The sequence below is a fragment of the Sturnira hondurensis genome, unplaced genomic scaffold, assembly GCF_014824575.4.
Source record: "Sturnira hondurensis isolate 20B ecotype Veracruz unplaced genomic scaffold, ASM1482457v3 Scaffold0005220, whole genome shotgun sequence".
In the NCBI taxonomy this organism is placed as follows: domain Eukaryota; kingdom Metazoa; phylum Chordata; class Mammalia; order Chiroptera; family Phyllostomidae; genus Sturnira; species Sturnira hondurensis.
In genome coordinates, this window is record NW_028077851.1 from 3,566,118 (window position 1) to 3,585,147 (window position 19,030).

A 19,030-nucleotide genomic window follows, 5' to 3' on the forward strand; every position below is an offset into this window, starting at 1 on the left:
CACACATAATACACAACAAGCTCCAAAAGTACCTCAGGAATATCAGGATTCTTGGGTAGCACTTCTCTGAATCTCTTGGCTCTTAAAAAGGTTGCTGTGGCACCAGCATCCCATCCTCACTCCACTGTGGTCAAAGGTGTGAAGAAGTGAGTGGCAGACCGCATCTTGTACTACTTCCTCTATCCACCAGGGAGGAGGAAACTCCCAGAAGTTCCCAGAGATTTCTGCTTCTCATTGGCCAATACTAGGCCTTATACTGACCCCTAAGCTAAGCTAATCACTGGCCAAAGGAAGGTGATGATTCCACGTATTGGTTAAGGCAATGCTAGCTTCTATAACGACTCCCCCCATCAACATGCAGAATGTCTCAAATACAATATAAGTATTTTTCTCCCTCATGTGAAGTCCCAAATGGATGTGCCTTATTATAATTCTCTGAGTGGTAATTCAGGGACCAGGCTTCTTCCATCGTTTAGCTCCCTCATCTGACAATCTTATCATGGTTTTCTGCATCAAGCCGACAGAATAGGGAAGGGTATGAAAGAGACACTGCTTCCACTTTGGCCTCTAGGGGACTCATACCGTTTCTGCTCACATTTCATTGGCAAGGACTAGTCACATGACCCCCGTTAGATGCAAGGGATACTGAGATGTGTAGTCCCTCGTTGGTTTACTTCTTACCAAAGACACTGCTATATTATGCAAAGGAGAACACAGTAATTTGGCAGATAGCTAGCTGTCTTTGCCACACCATGATTGATTTAGACCAGAGCTGTCTAATGGGAATACAAAATGAGCCACACATGTCACTTTCAGTGTTCAAGTAGGGGATTCATATACATCACACGTCACTATCAGTAATGAGAAATCAAACGGAAGTCAGGTAGTTAAGGAAAGAAAACACCTGGTTCTGACAATTCTGGGTTACAAGGACTAAAGTAGATGCTGAAGACATGACCAACACACTAATAATCATTGATATAAGAACTATGACAAAAATCTGGGTCAACAGGTTTCTTAAGGGGTGAGAAAGCTGTTTGTCCTGCTCCTATGTAATTATCTTATTCTTCCATCAATCAGCATTTTAAAAAGAAAGCTGTACACTAGGACAGTTGGAAACACATGTCAGAGCAGGTTTCCCCAGAAGCAGTGTCCCTTCAAAAAATGACAATAGCAGTGGACATTTGGCCTAACTCACTATCAAAGTCTGATTCCCTCTTTTTTTTAAATTTGACTTTTTTCTTCCTGGTTTAAGAATTAGTAGTTTTGAAACTACTCTGAATTATTTTTTAGACTTTATTTATTTTTAGAGAGAGGGGAAAGGAGAAAGAGAGGGAGAGAAACATCAATGTGTGGTTGCCTCTCACATACCCCCTACTGGGGACCTGGCCTGCAACCCAGGCATGTGCCCTGACTGGGAATCGAACCAGCAGCCCCTTGGTTCATAGGTTGGCACTCAGTCCACTGAGCCACACCAGCCATGGCTAAACTACTCTGAATTTCATCAAGCCTCTATGTCTATTCTCTGGTTTACAGGAAATACAACCCATAGTGAGGAGGTTGTCAAACTTGAGTGAGCTTCAGGATCCCCCGGAGGTTTTGTTGAACTTATGCTGGGCCCTACCCCCAGCATAGGGGGTGGGGCCCAGCTTTAAGACAGCACCTGATCCCACTCTTGATCCTTTTCTTCCTCTTTTTTAAAGTATATTTTATTGATTATGCTATTACAATTGTCCCAATTTTCCACCTTTGCCCCCTTCCACCCAGTACCCCCTTCCCTGCAGCAATCCCTCCCTTAGTTCCTGTCCATGAGTTGTGCATATGAGTTCTTTGGCTTCTCCATTTCCTGTACTATTCTTAACATCCCCCTGTCTATTTTGTACCTACCATTTATGCTTCTTGATCCCTGTACCTTTTCTCCCATTCTCCTCCCTCCCACAGCTGATAACCCTCCAACTGATCTCCATGTCTATGATTCTGTTTCTGTTCTACTTGTTTACTTAGTTTATTTTTTATTTCAGATTTAGTTGTCGATGGCTGTGAGTTTGTTGACTTTTTAATGTTCATAGTTTTGATCCTCCTCTTTTTCTTAAATAAGTCCCTTTAACGTTTCATGTAATAAGGGCTTGGTGATGATGAACTCCTTTAGCTTGACCTTGCCTGGGAAGCACTTGATCTGTCCTTCCATTCTAAATGCAAGCTTTGCTGGATAAAGCCATCTTGGCTGTAGGTCTTTGGATTTCATGACTTGGAATACTTCTTTCCAGCCCCTTCTTGCCTGTAAGGTCTCTTTTGAGAAATCCGCTGACAGTCTGATGGGAACTCCTTTGTAGGTAGTTCTCTGCTTTTCTCTTGCTGCTTTTAAAATTCTCTATTTTTAACCTTTAGCATTTTAATTATGACATGTCTTGGTGTGGTCCTCTGTGGGTTCAACCTGTTTGGAACTCTCTGTGCTTCCCGGACTTGTATGTCTATTTCCTTCACCAAATTAGGGAAGTTTTCTTTCATTATTTTTTCAAACAAGTTTTCAATTTCTTGCTCTTCCTGTTCTCCTTTTGGCATCCCTATGATTCAAATGTTAGTACATTTGGAGATGTCCCAGAGTCTTATACTATCCTCTTTTTAAAAAATTCTTGTTTCTTATTTCTGTTGTGGTTGAATGTTTATTTCTTCCTTATGTTCCAAATCATTGATTTGAATCCTGGCTTCTTCCCCTTCCCTGTTGGTTCCCTGTAGATTTTTATTTCACTTAGCATAACCTTCATTTGTTCCTTTATGTGGTTGCCACACTCAATGAGTTCTTTGAGCATCCTGATCACCAGTGTTTTGAACTCTGCATCTGATAGATTGCTTATCTCCCTTTTGTTTAGTTCTCTTTCAGGAGGGTTTGTTCTGTTCTTTCTTTTAGGCTATATTTTTTTGTGTCCTCAATTTGGCAGCTTCCCTGTGTTTATTTCTGTGTATTAGGTGGAGCTGCTTTGACTCCCTGTAAAAGGCACCTGTAAATTGTGTGGGGTGGAGCCTTAGCTAATTACCAGGGTGAGGCAACCCGCTTCACCACTTTGTGGCTCTGTGGCTCTGTGGCTCTGTGTGTGGAGAAGGCTGATGGGGGACTGTGATGCTGCCTGGCTTCTGGGGGTTTGCCAGGCACTTGCCTCATTTCTAGTCACTTCATCCACTCTCCGTATGCCACTGATCCCCTTGGAGCTGTTGCCCTGGTGTTGAATCCCAGAGTGGGTTCGTTTGCATATGTTTTAAGACTATACGGGCCCTTTGAGCAGAATTTCCTGAAAACCCAGCAGTTTCTTCTCCAAGCCCAATTGGTTTTTACATTCAGAAGTTATGGGTTTCCAGCACTGGAACCCTGGTCTGTGCGGTCTGGCCTGGGGCTCTGGACTGCTCACTCCCAAGGTATCCCTCCCGATTTTTATCTACCACACATGAATGTGGGGCTGCCAGTGACTGTTCCACCACCGCCGCCAGCTCTCTAGGTCACCGCACATCTCCTCACCTCTCAGCCCAGTCTCTCCGTCTCCGCCTCTCTTACCCGGCTGGATGAATGTGGCTTCTTTAAATTCTTGGTTGTCAGACTTCCATACATTTCAATTTTCTGATGGTTCTGAGTGTTGTTTTGAGATTTAGTTGTAATTCTTTTTGTGGTTGCATGAGGAGGCAAAGCGTGTCTACCTATGCCTCCATCTTGCCTGGAAGTCCCTGCTCCTTTTCTTCTGATATAACACCAGTAATGTCTCAGGTAAGGTCTATTCCTTCAGCCTGAGGCCCGGATGGAAGAACCAAAGCTGACACATGATGGGTCTGTAAGTGAGGAATAAACATTTGTTGTTATAAGCCAGTGAGATTTGGGGATTGCTATTGTAGCATAATATATTCTTACTAATACAGAGTCCTGTATTAAGCATACTTGGCATTCTATAGCAGATTTACCTTTGCATGAAAAAATCAAAGAAAAATAAAGTCAATGGAAAGGCAAATAATAGTCCATTTCTCTTAGGCTTGTTCTGTGTATGGGTGTGTGTGTGCTATTCACACACACACCGAGGGCTATGTGACTAAAGGAGTTCAGAACAGGCCTCCACAATATGTGCCTTTTTGGCATGTGAATTATTTTGAGCTAAAGGCAATAGAGATACTCCAGGCTCATGAGAAAATGTTTTTTAAAAAATATTTTATTTATTTGTAGAGAGGGGGAAAGGAGGGAGATAGAGAGAGGTAGAGAAACTTTGATGTGAGAGGGGAACATCTACCACAAGGGTGTCAAACTCGTTTGCACCGAGGGCCACATCAGCCTCGCAGTTACCTTCAAAGGACTGAACACAATTTTAGGACTGTATAAAGGTAACTACTCCTTAACTAGGGACAAGGAACTCTATGTTCAGCCCTTTGAAGGCAGCCGTGAGGCTGATGGTGGTCCCCAGTGAAAATGAGTTTGACACCCCAGATCTATCAGTTGCCTTCCAGATGCTCCCAACCAGGGACCTGGCCTGCAGCACAGGCATGTACCCTGACCGGAAACTGAACCAGCAGTCTTTCAGTTTGTGGGACAAAACCCAACCCGCTGAGCCACACCAGTCAGGGCTCATGAGAAACTTTTAACCCCTCCCTTAAAAATTTAAATTTGGGGCCTTGTCCTTAATAAAAATTATTACCAGAAATAACTTTTTTGGACTTATCTGTAGGGCAGCGCAAACTTTTAATTACCAAACATCTGCTCTTCTTACCATCTTGTGAATAACCTTCCTCCCATCTGAAGCCCTAAGGCGTCTTACCCCCATCCTTATGTCAGAATGCCGTGTATATCTTTTTTTCCCCTTTTGTCTCTGACTCTCTTGTATGTGGGGTTCCCATACATATGTATGTAGTTAAATTTGGTTATTTTCTCTTGTTAATCTGTCCCATATCAATTTGATCTGATTGTTAGACCAGCAGAAAGAACTTAAAAGGACATAGGAAAATTTGTTCCTCTCCCATATGACCTTGCACTAACTACTTAACCTTCCTATTCACACAAGCAGACAGCAAATAGGACAAGGGCCATTCACTTGTGCTGTCTGTTAACCAATAAGTCTGAACAAAGATCACCTTGTTCAAAGATGTCTATATATAAAATGAAGTGCACAAAACTAATCATGGAATAGATAGATAAGCATACATATAAAAAGAATAAACTATAAAATCCAAAAGAGAAATTTTATGACCAGTTTGGTATGGTTTTGCAAGATGGTAGACTTTCTTTAAAATCCAAACAGAGCCCTGGCTGATATGACTCAGTGGATTTAGCCCTGGCTTGAAAATTACACAAGATCACGCGTTCGTTTCTTGCTCAGGGCGCATTCCTGGGTTGCAGTGCAGGTTGGGGGCAGGCGAAAGGCAACCGATTCATGTTTCTATCGCACATCTCTGTTTCTCCCCCTCTTTCTCTTTCCCTTTCCTTTCTCTCTGAAAATAAAAAGAAAATCTTGAGGAAAAAAACAAGAAATTCTTAAGGAAATTAAAGGATGAGATGGGCCCTGGCTGGTTTAGCTCAGTGGATTGAGTGCGGGCCTGCAGACCAAATAACCGCAGTTCGATTCCCAGTCAGGGCACATGCCTGGGTTGCAGGCCAGTTCCCAGCAGGGAACTCACGAGAGGCAACCATACATTGACATTTCTCTCCCTCTCTCCTTCCCTTCCCCTCTAAAGATAAATAAATAATAACATCTTTTAAAAAAGAGAGGAAAATATCATTGGTATGGGACATGAAGAGAATGAGGGGTAACGGTTAGTAACAGTAATCACTGGTAAATGAAAAAGGATTCCCGAGAGGCACAGAGACTCTCTGCTGTGGTGGGTGTCTATAAATTCGGTGTGGCGTTGTTCGATTATAAAGTCTGGCTTTTTCCTCCCAAGCAGTGCTTGGAAACATAGATGTAGCGATGGAAAATGCAGATAACTTGAATATTTTAAGATGGTGGTTTGATGTTAAAGTCAAAGACCATGGGCTTATGTCAGGTAGAAGGCTCAGAGTATGTTGGAGCTCTGAGGTGTTTGAAGAATAAGTACATCGGGTCTGAGGGAGAGACAGGACTGCCAAGATGAGGATTGTGAGTCCAAATAAGTGGGATTTGTAAACTTAAAATTTTAGAGATGGAGCAGTATAAAGTGATGAGTGTCTGGACTTTCTAGAACATACGCCTGTGAATGGGTGGAGAAAGTAGAGATAAGTCATCTGGGTTGAGGAAATTAAGGAACACACTACTCAGTAATGAGTGTTGGATTCTTCGGGATGATGGCAGTAGTTCAGAAGGAGAGGAAAACTATTGTACTAAGTAGACGACAGTGACAGGGAAGGTGAGAGGTGGTACTACCAGATGAGGCAGACCCTGAAAGAGGTAAAAAGTATGTCCAAGTGGCAAGTGAGAAAGCTCCAAGAGGGGAGGACATACTACCTTTGGGGCTGGTGGATGGAATGTGGGAGGAGAAAAATCAAGACAGCAGACAAAAATGAGTCGGTATTTTGAATTGATGGTAGAGAGATGTTGGTCCCAGTAACCTATTTGGGCGGTCCAGAGGGGAGGTTTTGTTTTTTCGGGTACAAGTTTAATTTGAGGTCATGGGGAGTGGTTACAGATCGAGTAGGCAGAGAGGGAGGCCACAGAGATGCTTGTGCAGGTGGGATGGCTCTGGAAGGGCTTTGAGGACCAACCCAGGGCCTGGAAGGCCTCCTGCGCTCCCACGTGCACAAGGCTGGAAGGCCTAGGAGACCAAGCTTCTGTCTCTGACTGAGGGGTGAGCTCCAGACCTTAATAACCCTCAACTCCTAGGACCCTTGCACCTGCAACGCCCAACGCGGTCCTTCCTTCGGAGCGGACCGGACCGGACCGGACCGGGAGGCAGACGGCGCACGCGCTCTGGACAGAACGGCAGAGGGCGCAGGCGCCTGGGCCGGAGCGGCCCGGGAGGGTCACACAAGCTGAGAAAGCCTTGAGAGCCCCGTGTCGGGAAAGGCGGCCCAGCGCAAAGTCGCGGACAGTGGGCGGGGCCAGGGCGGGGCGCGGCAGTTGCGGAAGGAAGTCGTTCCGGTTTCGCGGCCGGGCTAGTGGTGCAGCCGCTGTTGAATGCGGTTGAGGTGGTAAGGGCGAGGCTGAAGGGGGCGGCGGCGGCGTCGGCTACCTGGACCTCGCGGACCGGTGAGTAGCCCGGCAGGGCGGAGGGGGCGTGGAGGCTCCGATCCACGGGGAAGGCGTGTCTGTCGCCCGGGAAGGGCGGTTCTTGGGATGGCGGGTGGGGCAGCTGAGAGGATGCCGCGGTCAGGCTCGGACTCCCGTGCGACCGTTTTTTCCTGTCACTACATCTGGTCCTAGGGCTGGTTCCTTCTCTGAGGTTCGGTGATCCCGCCACCTGCTGCCACGGCTCCGATCCTTCCGCGTCGTTGGGCAGTCTGCGGTCCCGGTGGTTGGGAGTGTCTGCCACAGGGACTCGGGGAGCGGTGTCCGGGGACGGTGCCCTTGTCTCTGATGCAGCCGCGAACGCGTTGCCTGAGCGACCCGAGCGGAGGAGCCCCTGCTTTGTCCTTCTCCAGGGGCACTCCTGCCGCGCTGTGGCATCTTCCTCCAGAATAAGTAGTGAAGGCTGCTCTTTACCCTGGAGAGTTCAACTTGTCTGTTCAGAAACGTACAGTGAAAATCGGCTTCATCTCCTGTGCTTCTCTAGTGGGTATTAGGAAACTGGGCTAGTCATTGACAGGCTTGTCCTTCGGGAGGGAGGGCAGAAAAGAAATGGGAGAGAAACTTATCTTCCCAAATATTTTCCTACCAAAATGCTGTTAAGAGCTGCCCCTTAGGGCAGCTTTTCTTTTCTGGAGCAAAGTAAAAACTACAGGTAGAAATAGGGAATGTTCGTCAGACTTCTGGCGAGGCAACTGTTGTAGCGTTTTTCTGAATTCCAGCTGGTAGGAATGAAAGACTGGGATTTGAAAAGAATAGGCTTGGGTGTGGATTCGTGAGTGCTTTATGTTTCAACGGTACTTTTTAAATTTAGGTGGCATTGGTTAATAACAAGTTCCGGTGTACAATATTATATATAATTCAATGCTATTTTAATGGTAATGGTATACTAATGGTAATGGTTTTTAAAATGGTTATTTTAAAAATGGCTACTAAAATGTTCTTTTGAAAGTTCCCCTATTCCATACCCCCTAGAAGCCTTAAAACGTCTTATTAGAAATGCTGAAATATACAATTACAGAGAAGATACACTGTTTAACCACCCCGCATAACAATTGTCAATGAGATTGCATAAGGACCTTCAGTCCTTTTCTTTTCAGTGGTGAACGTATGTATTTCTCTCAAGTGGATACTCTTTGGTGACCTTTTTATTTTCTGACTCCATACCCTTATATGACCACAGTAATTTACTTAGTTGGCTATTCCCAGTCGTTAATTACTTAAATGCATTGTTGGAGAAATGTAAATCTGCATATCCATGATTACTTTCTTAGTGTAGGTTCCTAGGTGATAGAATTGTTGGTCTGTTTCTGTGAATTGCTCAATTTCCCTCTGGAAAGGATGTGCGCTTTTGCACCCCTACCAACAATCTGTAGGTGTCCTTCTCCACACCCTAGCTAAAGGCAACATTTAAAGGATTTCTATAGGAACACTTTAGCCCTTTCTGTTTCTCTCCAACCAGGTGCAGATGTCTCCTCTAGCTATCCTTTCTCCCCCTTATTTGTTGATAGCATTTCAGTTTCTCATCTTTTATTCCACTTTTACTGGTTTAGTAAAGAAAGTTATCTAGATGAGGCAAAAGCATCAGCAGAGTCAGTGGGAGATTTGAGGTCAGGACTTCCTTGAATATCAGATTACATTGCACAAGTCACTCATTTTTTCCCTGAGGGACACTTTCCTCAACTCCGAATTAGACATTAGAGAACATTTGCCTTACCTTTCTTACAGGGTAGTTTTAAGGGTCAAATGAGGCATTTATGGAAAAGTACATTTAAATATACTTTGTCTGGCTGCTAATTATTGTCATCTTATAAAAATTTCAGGGCACATAAGCATCTTGATTTTTTTTGACATAACTTTTTTTAGATGTTATTTATTTATCTTTAGAAGGGAAGGGAAGAAGAGAGGGAGAGAAACATCAATGTGTGGTTGCCTCTCATGTGTCCCCTGCTGGGAACTGGCCTGCAACCCAGGCATGTGCCCTGACTGGAATCGAACCGCGATACTCTGGTTTGCAGGCCCGCACTCAATCCACCGAGCTACGCCAGCCAGGGCAGCATCTTGATTTTTTTAAAGGAAATATCTAAATTCGAAAGGCTATTTTGTGATACCTTTTGTCCCCGAACTCTTTCACTCCTTAAATTTGAAGTTTTATGCTGCTGCCCCCGATTACATTAAAAATGATACCAGAGTTATAAAATTAGGTGAATGAATGAATTTACACAGACATTGGGGAAAATATTTAAAAGCACTGTAGATAAAGCTGAGGACAGATATAATAAAGCTAAATAAAACCTAATCCTTGGGGGCAAAGTAAATAAAACATAGTCTTTGTGTCCTACAAGTTATAGAATGTCCAGGAGGTTAGAGGGCTGCCTTCTGAGTCTCGATAGCAATTTTAGATGTGATGCCAGATTCAGCTGTACTGGAGTGTGCTAAAGGCCACTTCTACTGACTAAGCATCTATGAAATGACCAGGCAGTCCCTTCAGGGTCATTTTTCTGAAGGTAGAGTTGAAAGGTGGGGAAATGTTAGAACCGGGACTTTAGTTTCAGGTCCTTCATTGGAGCAGATTGGTTCATCTTTTTGATGCTTGGTTTCTTTACCTATGAAATGGAGGTAATCCCAGTTTCCTCAAAGGCGTGTGAGGATTCAATGAGACAGTAATTGTAACACACTTAGTACTGGCACTCCTGTAATTTTTGTTACCTACTGAAGGTTTAGCATCTCCAGAAAATAAACTAGGTCTTTTCCAACTTGGCGTGCCTAGTCCCTAGGCAGCCACTGTTTGCTTAATTAACAGAAAATGGGACTGCTGATAAAAATATAAATTCAGCCCTGGCTGGTGTAGCTCAGTGGATTGAGCCCGGGCCTGTGAACCAGACAATCACCATTCGATTCCCAGTCAGGGCACATTCCTGGGTTGCAGGCCAGTTCCCGGCAGGGGCCAGTTCCCGGCAGGGGCCAGTTCCCGGCAGGGGCCAGTTCCCAGCCGACGATGCACAAGAAGCAACCATACATTGATGTTTCTCTTCCTCTCTCCTTCCCTTCCCCTCTAAAGATAAATGAATAAAATATTAAAAAAATAAAATAAAAATAAATAAAAATTCAATTTGGACCATTGAAGAAGGTAATATGTAGATGTGGAACACTGGGAGAAATTGACTATATTATATGGAGGGGATAAGAAGGAATCAAGGAAACATTAAACTAATTGGACCTAGAGGCATCTCTTTTACTACTGTCATTCTACAATGTATTCTCAGTGTCAGCCATGTATAGTCCCTCCTTAACCAACAGCGAAGCTACTCCCTTAGACCCCTGCCATCCAGCAGCCAGCAACGCAGTTTCTTTCCTCCCCTTCCAGCTAGACTGTTCGAAGGAGTTAATTGGCTTTCTCAGTCTCCTTCCCTTCCACTGAAGCTGTGTGGTCACATTTTTCTTTTTCTTTTTTTTTAAGATTTTATTTATTTATTTTTTAGGAAGGGGAGGGGGCGGGGAGAAAGAGAGGGAGACAAACGTGTTCAATGTGTGGTTGCCTCTCCTGTGACCCTTACTGGGGACTTGGCCCGCAACCCAGGCATGTGCCCTAGACCGGGAATCGAACTGGCAATCCTTTGCTTCACAGTCCCTGGCTCAATCCACAGAGCCATACCAGCCAGGGCTTTTCTTTCTTTAAAAAAAAATTATTTTATTGTTTATGCTGTTATAGTTGTTCCTGCTTACATTTTTCATTCCTTTTATTGGGTCTCTGTCCAGCTTTTGACACAAAAGCCTGCTTTCTTGAAACATCCTTTTTAAGAATTTAATGGCTTATTATTTATTGTATTTTTCCCATTACCTTTTATCCCTCTTATGCCTTCTTCCACCCCATCCTTACTTCGTTTCTTTTTTTTCCAGTGTACAATTTTTATATTTAGAATTAGCCAGCTGGACTCAGTTTAGGGGATCCCAGTTTTGTTGACAGTGTCCAAGGCATCTCAGTCAGGAGGAAAGTCGGACTTAGCCTTCTCTCTATCAGACCTGATCAGGGTGTGGACCTTGGCCACATCGATGTCATAGAGCTTCTTCACAGCCTGTTTGTACTCGGGCTTTTTGGCTTCGGTATCCACAATGAACACAGGTTGTCTTCTATCTTCCTGAGGCCAAACTTGGTATTTGGGGGCGGGGTAGTCTTCATGATGGCTTAGTGGTCAAACTTGTTTCTCCTGGGGGCCCTCCTCCAGCGATATTTAGACAGTCTTCAGAGCCTCGGCAGTGTCTTCGGCGGCCTGAAGCAGGGTGCGGTCAGAAGGTGCGGTCAGAATGTGTGGGACCTGGGGGTCTTTTTTTGTGGCTGTGGACGCATTTCAGCATTGTATTTTTTTGCTTTCCTGCAGATCTTCTTTGTGTGTGGGTGTGGACACCTCTCCGCTTTGTGTTCTTTGCCCTCAAAGTGGTTGCTTTGGCTTGGGCTTTGGGAGAGGCAAGGACTTCCTTCTTCGTTTTGGGCGCCATCTTCTTGAAAGGGTCCTTTTTTTAGTTTTTGAGATTCTGTGCTCCAGGGTTTGCTCCTTCCCCAAAGGGTGTATCTTTTAGTCTCTTTGGTTAGTGTGTCTTGTGTGAATGGTTGGTGTTTCTGTAAGTTTGGTATTTTTTGTGTGTGATATACAGGCTCTGGAAGAATTTCTAGAACATGGAAGCTGTCTGGTATTGGAAGGTGTGGTAAAATTCCCCTGTGAAATCATCTGGACCTGATGGCTTTTTCATGGAAGAAAGTATTATTTCCTTAATAGTTTTCTCCGTTTTAGCTATGGAAATTGTTCGATTTAATCTTTCTAACTCTGTGGGGGTTAATTTTAGTAATTTGTACTTTTCCAGCAAATTTTCCCTTTCATGTGGATTTTCAAATTTGTTCGATAGGAGGGCTACAAATGTAATTGCTTGTGGTTGAAATTTTTTTCTATTTAAATGCTTATTTCTCCCTTGCCATTTCTTATTTTGTATATTTGTACTTTCTCCCTTTTTTCTTAAGTTATATAGTGCTTTATGTATTTTAATATTTTCACAAACTACACAATTTTGAATTATTACTTAGATCTAGTTTTCTGTTCTCTTCTCCTAGTTTTATCTTTATTATAATTTCCTTTTTTTGTTTTTGTTTTACTTTGTTATTTTGTAGGTTGTTTTTACCACGGAGATGAATGTATTGGTTTTTATTCTTTCATTCTTATGTTTAGTACAGTGAATTTTCCTTTGCCACTTCAAATCATGTCATGAAATATTGTATATATGTAGTGCTTTCATTGTCATTACTTCTTTTAAAATCCACAATTTTAGTTATAGAATACCAGGAATGGTTGAATAGGAAGTTTTTTAATTTGCAGGTGGAAGAAGGCCTTTCTGGTTTTTTGTTAGTAAATTCTACTTTTATTGCATTATGATTAGAGAGTATTATTTGTAATATTTCTATTTTTTGGAAGTTACTGATGTTTTGTTTGTGACCTAATATATGGCTATTTTTGGTGAATGTAGTGTGGGGCAATTTAGAAGAATGTGTGTTCTCTGGTAACAGAGTGTAGACTTTGCTCAGTATCCTTAAGATTTACCCTATTGATTATGCTGTTTAAATCTTTTTATTTTTGGTTCTCCTAATATATCACTGAGAATGCTGTGATATCATTAAAGTATGCTGTTATTAGTGTGTTTCTATCTGTGTCTTCTTGTATCTCTTTTTTTTAGCACTTTATTTTTTTAATATTTTTTTATTTCTTTATCTTTAGAGGGGAAGGGAAGGAGAGAAGGAGAGAAGTCTCAATGTATGGTTGCCTCTCGTGCGTCCCCTGCTGGGAACTGGCCTGCAACCCAGGCACGTGCCCTGACTGGAAATGGAACCGTGATCCTGTGGTTCGCAGGCCCGCGCTCAATCCACTGAGCTACGCCAGCCAGGGCACATCTCTTATAGTTTTTGTTTTATAGAGGTGGTTGCTATGTCACATTCATATGAATATGTATATTTTAATTTATTCCATCTTCACCTTGAATCGTGAGTTTAAGCATTAAAAAGCATCTGTCTTTGTAGGAATGCTTTGGGGCTTTAATTCTGCCTTGCCTTATCCCAGGATTGCCACCCCTACCATCTTTTTGGAAATATCTGCCTTGTATACTGTGTCATATGGTCACTCTGTTTAATTTTTTCAGGAACTGCCAGATTGTTTTCAAAGTGGCTGCATCATTTTAAATTACCACCAGCAATATAAGGGCTCCGTTATCTCTACTATTTGAGTATAGCCATCCTGCTTGATGTGAAGTGGTATCTCATTATGATTTTGATTTGCATTCTCCTAATGATTAGTGATGTTGAGCATTTTTTCATGTGCTTATTGGGTATCTGTATATCTTCTTTGGAGAAATTTCAGCTCCTTTGCCCAATTTTAATTGGGTTATTTGTCTTTTATTATTAGATTGAAAGGGTTTTTTTTTATATGTTCAAGATACAATCCTTCATCAGGTATGACTTGCACAAAATTTTCTTCCATTCTGTGAGTTGTCTTTTTACTTTTTTGATAGCATCTTTTATAGTGTAATTGCTTTTAATTATGATGCCCAGTTTATCTATTTTTGTTAGTGTTTTTGATGTCTTATCTAAGAAACCACTGTCTGATCCAAGGTCACAAGGATTATTTATCCTTATGTTTCCCTCTAAGTTTCATAGTTTTAGCTATTAAATTTGGTCCTAAGTTTGGGACCAAAGACCTAAAGACCTAAACTTGGGTCTTAGGTCCATTTTAAGTTAATTTTTGTATATGATGTGAGGAAGGAGGGAACTTGATTCTTTTGCTTGAGGATATCCAGGTGTCCCCCAGTGTGTGTTGATTTGTTTAACCTCTTAATATTTGATTTATTATGTTTTCCCCTTAGTATGTTTAAACCCAGCTATTATCTACACAACAGTTGAGCTTTTACTATTCTCTTTAGCTGTCTCTTCTCCCATTTTTTAGTTGTAACTTTTCTACTCTGTCACAGTATGCAGTAATGTTATATTAGTCTTCTACCCTCATCTCCATCTTTCTTTTACTGTCTTACATGTACACTTCCATTATGTTAAAATGATCCCTGTCAACTTTGCTGATGTTTTCTCAGTCATCATTTGGTTGAATGAAGCTCATCCTGTAGTAGATTCCTCAGGAGGGCTAGTCAATGCAGAAATTCTCTATGTTCTTATATGTTGAAAGCTTTTCTTTCTGTAGCCTTGATATTTGAGAGACAACTTGATGGATATAAAATCCTTGGTTCACACCTACTTTTATTGATTTGATTTGATTTGATTTGTTAAATTTTAAATGCCTATTCTTTATTGCCTTATACTTTGTATGTTGGTTTTAAAATATCTGATGCTAGTCTGATTTTTTTTTTGGATTTGTAAATTATTCTTGTTACTTAAGGGCCTGGGGGACTTTATCTTTGCAATGAAATAGTTTTTACTAAACTATATTTCAGAATTGATTGTTTAGAGTAATTTTCCCAAGTGTCTGGTGAGCCCTTCTGTATGTAGATTCAGGTCTTTTTTAAGAATTTCTGAGCCCTGGCTGGTGTAGCTCAGTGGATTGAGCACAGGCCTGCGAACCAGAGGAGTGCGGTTCGATTCCCAGTCAGGGCACATGCCTGGGTTGCAGGCCGGTTCCCTGCAGGCCAACTCCCAGCAGGGGACGCACAAAAGGCAACCGTACATTGATGTTTCTCTCCCTCTCTCCTTCTCCTCTAAAGATAAATAAATAAATAAAATCTTTAAAAAAAAAGAATTTCTGGAAAGTTTTCTTGAATTACAGTTTTTAATATTAGCTCAGTTTTATTGTTAGTTTTTCTGCTCTGGGACTATAATAATACAAATATTGTTCCCTCTTTATGTCTTCTGTCTCCCCTACTTAATCTCCGTCTTCTCCTGCAAAATCATTTTCATTTTCTTGGTTGTTTTCATGACTTTCTTCAGGGTGCCTTAAGAAATTATCATTTGAGTTTATTCTGTCTTGGGCACCTTGTTATTTGTTTTTCACTTCTGAGAGAACCGATTTTTGTTTTCTCTCGGGAGAAGTTTTAACATTTCTGATGCAAGGCGAGGTTTTTTGTTGTCTTTAAATATCCTTAAGTGCTTCAGCTTATATGTATTGTGTTGGGCTATAGATTCAGACTTTGTTTCTGCTTCGTGGTTTTGGGGGGAGGAATTCCCCTCAGTTGAGAAACTCCTTTTCCACTTTCTTGTAAACACACAGGGATATCAGACTTTAAATTTTTTGCATATCTCCTAAGTATGAAATGGTATCTTGTTTTAATTTGATTTTCCTGATTAGGTAGGGTTGGTTATCTTTTTGTATGTTTATTGGACATTTATGTTTCCTCTTTGTTGAAAACTCAAAGGATATAGCTGCTATTTACTGAGGTGAGGCCGATTTTGGAGGGAAGTCAGGAGTTTGTTCTTGGACATGTTTATAGCCTGCCTGGATCCTTTGTCTTGAGGCTTTTATCTCTCTCTTGCAGGCGGGAATCTTAGGGAAGGACTGGGAGGGTTTCAGCAGAATGTTCCTTCAGCTTTCCAGGTATGCCCTTTCAGGGTCATGCTCCCCACTGATTGGTCAGTGGCAAGGCAGGAAGGAATCTCTCATCGTTTCAGTTGGTTCTGGTGTTACCTACCTGGTTTTGCTACTTTTCTGTTACCTACAGGAAGAAGGCCTGGGGAGGAGAGGTTTCCCTGGGGGGTAAGTCCTTGTTTTCCCAGTTCTGACCGCTACCAGGCATTAGGGGCCTCCCCCCGCTGGTTACCATCTGCACCTGGCTGTCAATTGCTGGGCTTGTAAATTGCTGGACCATTGTGTTCAGCCATCTATCTATCTGTTTCCCTATTTCACTTGCCAAGAATTTTCCTAGCTTGTTACTATCCTGTCTCCGTAGGTCCAGGAGGAGGGGAGCCATAACCATTGGATGTAGCAACATGGATTTCATTAGTGATTTTGACTAGAGCAGTTTGATGCAGTGGTGGAGTAGAAAGCCAGATTGATGAGGGCCCATGCAAGAATGGGAATGCAGTTCTATCTTTAGTTGTCTGACCTAATCTTTAGAGCATTTGCATCACCCAAAGCTTGATGCTTTTTTTTTTGCAGCTTTGAGATATAATTTATATGCAATAAAATTTACCTATTCTGAGTAAATAGCTTGAATTTCAATAAAGCTAATTTTAATGTTAGCAAAGGAGTATATCCTAACATTTCTTTTTATCGTGTAGTCAGTAAATCTCACTTGTAAATATTTTCTCCCAAGTGACTTCCACCTTTCCCCTTTAATTCAGTGGTTCTATGGTTCCAAGACTAGCAGCATAGGCACCTGCATTGCCTGGGAACTTGCTAGAGGTGGGGCCCAGCCCTGGGGTAGGGCCCAGCAACGAACCTTTCGGGTGATTCTGACACACACTAAAGTTTAAGAACCATTGCTGTAAGGTATGACTCTGAGTGGGATTGCTGGACTGTGGAATATGAGTGTGCTCAACTTTACCAGATGCTCTCAGCCCCTTCCAAATTGGTTATACTTACGTGTACGTAGCAGTATACAAGAGTCCATGTGGTTCCACATCCTTCCCAATACTCTGGAATTTTTAAAATTCGATTCCTAAAGCCATCAGTTCCTTTTAAAGATTGAAGTATATCTTTAAAAAAAGTCAAGTCTGTGTCTTAAAATGTACTTATTTGGCATTATTTTAGGAAAAAATCAGAAGCAAGCTAAATGTTTAATCATGGTTAGTTATGTCTTGATATATTTATCCAGTGAAAGTTAGGTAGCAGTTGAGTACTATAATTGGGCATTGTAATTCTTATTATTTGATGATTTAAAAAGCAGGAGATGCCATCAGATATTCTTAAACATTTTGACTGATTACATGGATTGTTTATGTACACGGCAAAAGACAGGAGGGCAGTAGTGGTTATACTCAGAAGGATGCTGACTCAGGGATCATCAAACTGTACTGCATTTGGGTTTGGGGCCTGTTTATGTGTTGGAGGGGAGGAACTTGAGTTAAGAATGGTTTTTATATTTTTAAAGGGTTGTTTTAAAAAGACGCATGGAGACTGCATATGGCTGCAAAGTCTAAAATAGTGACTGACTGGCCCTTTGCAGAAAATGTTTGCTTACCCCTGATTTTATCATTTTATCCTTACAACATTGCACTTAAGTGGGTCCTATTATTATCTTCCTCATTTTACAGATGAGGAGACTGAGGCATATAGTATGCCTAAGTGATTTTTTTGGCCCATGGCATTCACTGTTTTTAGACCAGATTGCAGGCTCTATAAACTTGCCAATACTGTGTTTCTTTGCAGTGTAAAAAGCGGGTAGTGACTTATATGACAAGAAAGGATGGTGCGGTCACGCTCCAAATCATCTCTCAAGGGGAAACAGAGGTGAGTAGTTCTTAGTTTAGCAGGGCGAGCTTGGATTTGAGATGTACTTTGACTTTCAGTTCACTAGTATCCTTGTTATAGAACAGACTGGGGAGGGGGACAATGTACTATTATTGAATGGACCCCTTCTTCTCCCAGGGTCTTCCTGTACTAGGTTTACCTTGTCCGCTGCCAGGGAATTACAGCTCTCCGTGTCAGAGATTGGTGAAAAGGAAGGGAATTATTTATTCAAAGGTTATACAGACTTAGAGTAATGACTTCAGGTCTTCATTAACATCCCAAAGCTCCTTAAAACACCCACAAACATGCAGTCCTTCCTTCCCCACTTTGCCCAGTCAAGGGTACCGTATCTCAGGAAAAGAAATAGAGGCCTGTGGCTTAGGAAGCCCCTGGTTCTTCCCAGTGATCCATGCTCAGCTGGCAGGCCTCCCTCTGTTCCCAGCACCATCAGCTGTGTCACCACCCCGATCTCCAGTTCTTAATCCAAACCTGTGTGGCACCTTATCATGGCCCACCAGCAAGAGTCCTTTCACCCCTTTCCTTCCCGCAGTGTCTCTCCTGCATTCTTCCAAACTGCTAAGAGAGACCTCTGTATCGCTGCTACATCTCGCTTTCCAGTTTCCTAAGCTGCATGGCAAAGGGAGCCCCAAAGCCGCATGGTCCCTCCTTTTCTCTCCAAAGCCACATGGGCCCCTCCTAGCATGGCAGCTGTGCTGGATTTAAATCCTGGTGGCAATCTTCCTCTGCGGCCCCATTTCTGACTCCTTCCCATTTCTGACTCCTCCCACAATAGGCTACAACCGCCGCCGTATGTCTCCAGCTTTTCTGGGCTGCCATAGTAAGTCAGGCAGGTGTGGCCCCGTGGCCTAGAGCAAATCATCTCCAAGCTCACATGCAGACCCCTGTAACCAGAGGAGCTGCCTCCCAGTTACATCCTGGGTGGAAGTCACTCCCATCTCCCTAGCTCAAAGCAAGGCCACGGCTATTTAAGGTATCAGTGAAACCAGTTAAAACTTACAGGTATGTTAAATGACCATGCCTGAGGTTATTTGCAGAACTGTTGCTATGCAGAACAACTCTCAATGGCCCTGTTCCATGCATCCCATCTCCCAGTTCAGACTTGTGGGGGAGAGGACATCCTACATTTTAAAAAATGTTTTCTGGACACCCTGAAGTCTGGACCCTATTACAAATCCCTATTTGGGGTCTCCCCTTGCTACACCCTGCTACATCATTAAGAATTTATTTTAATGAGCTTCCAAATTTGGGGGGTATGTCTTATAGTCTTAAAAATATGGTAGGCCTGGGAGAGAAGGGCAACTTACCTATGTTGGTAATATTTACGGAGGAACTAAGCATGAGGTTCAAGTTTTAAGACCC

At 42.5% G+C, this 19,030-nt stretch overlaps 1 protein-coding gene across 1 annotated transcript in view; it reads left to right on the forward strand.

Annotated features, from left to right (window-relative positions):
- The first annotated feature begins 7,085 nt into the window (after positions 1–7,085).
- BCLAF3 (BCLAF1 and THRAP3 family member 3) overlaps positions 7,086–19,030 on the forward strand; it is a 49,157-nt gene continuing 37,212 nt past the window's right edge. Inside the window, exons 1-2 of the mRNA XM_037046356.1 lie at positions 7,086–7,187; positions 17,570–17,650. Of these exons, the coding sequence (XP_036902251.1) occupies positions 17,607–17,650 (44 nt within the window). The 5' untranslated portion in view covers positions 7,086–7,187; positions 17,570–17,606. The remainder of the gene's footprint in view (positions 7,188–17,569; positions 17,651–19,030) is intronic.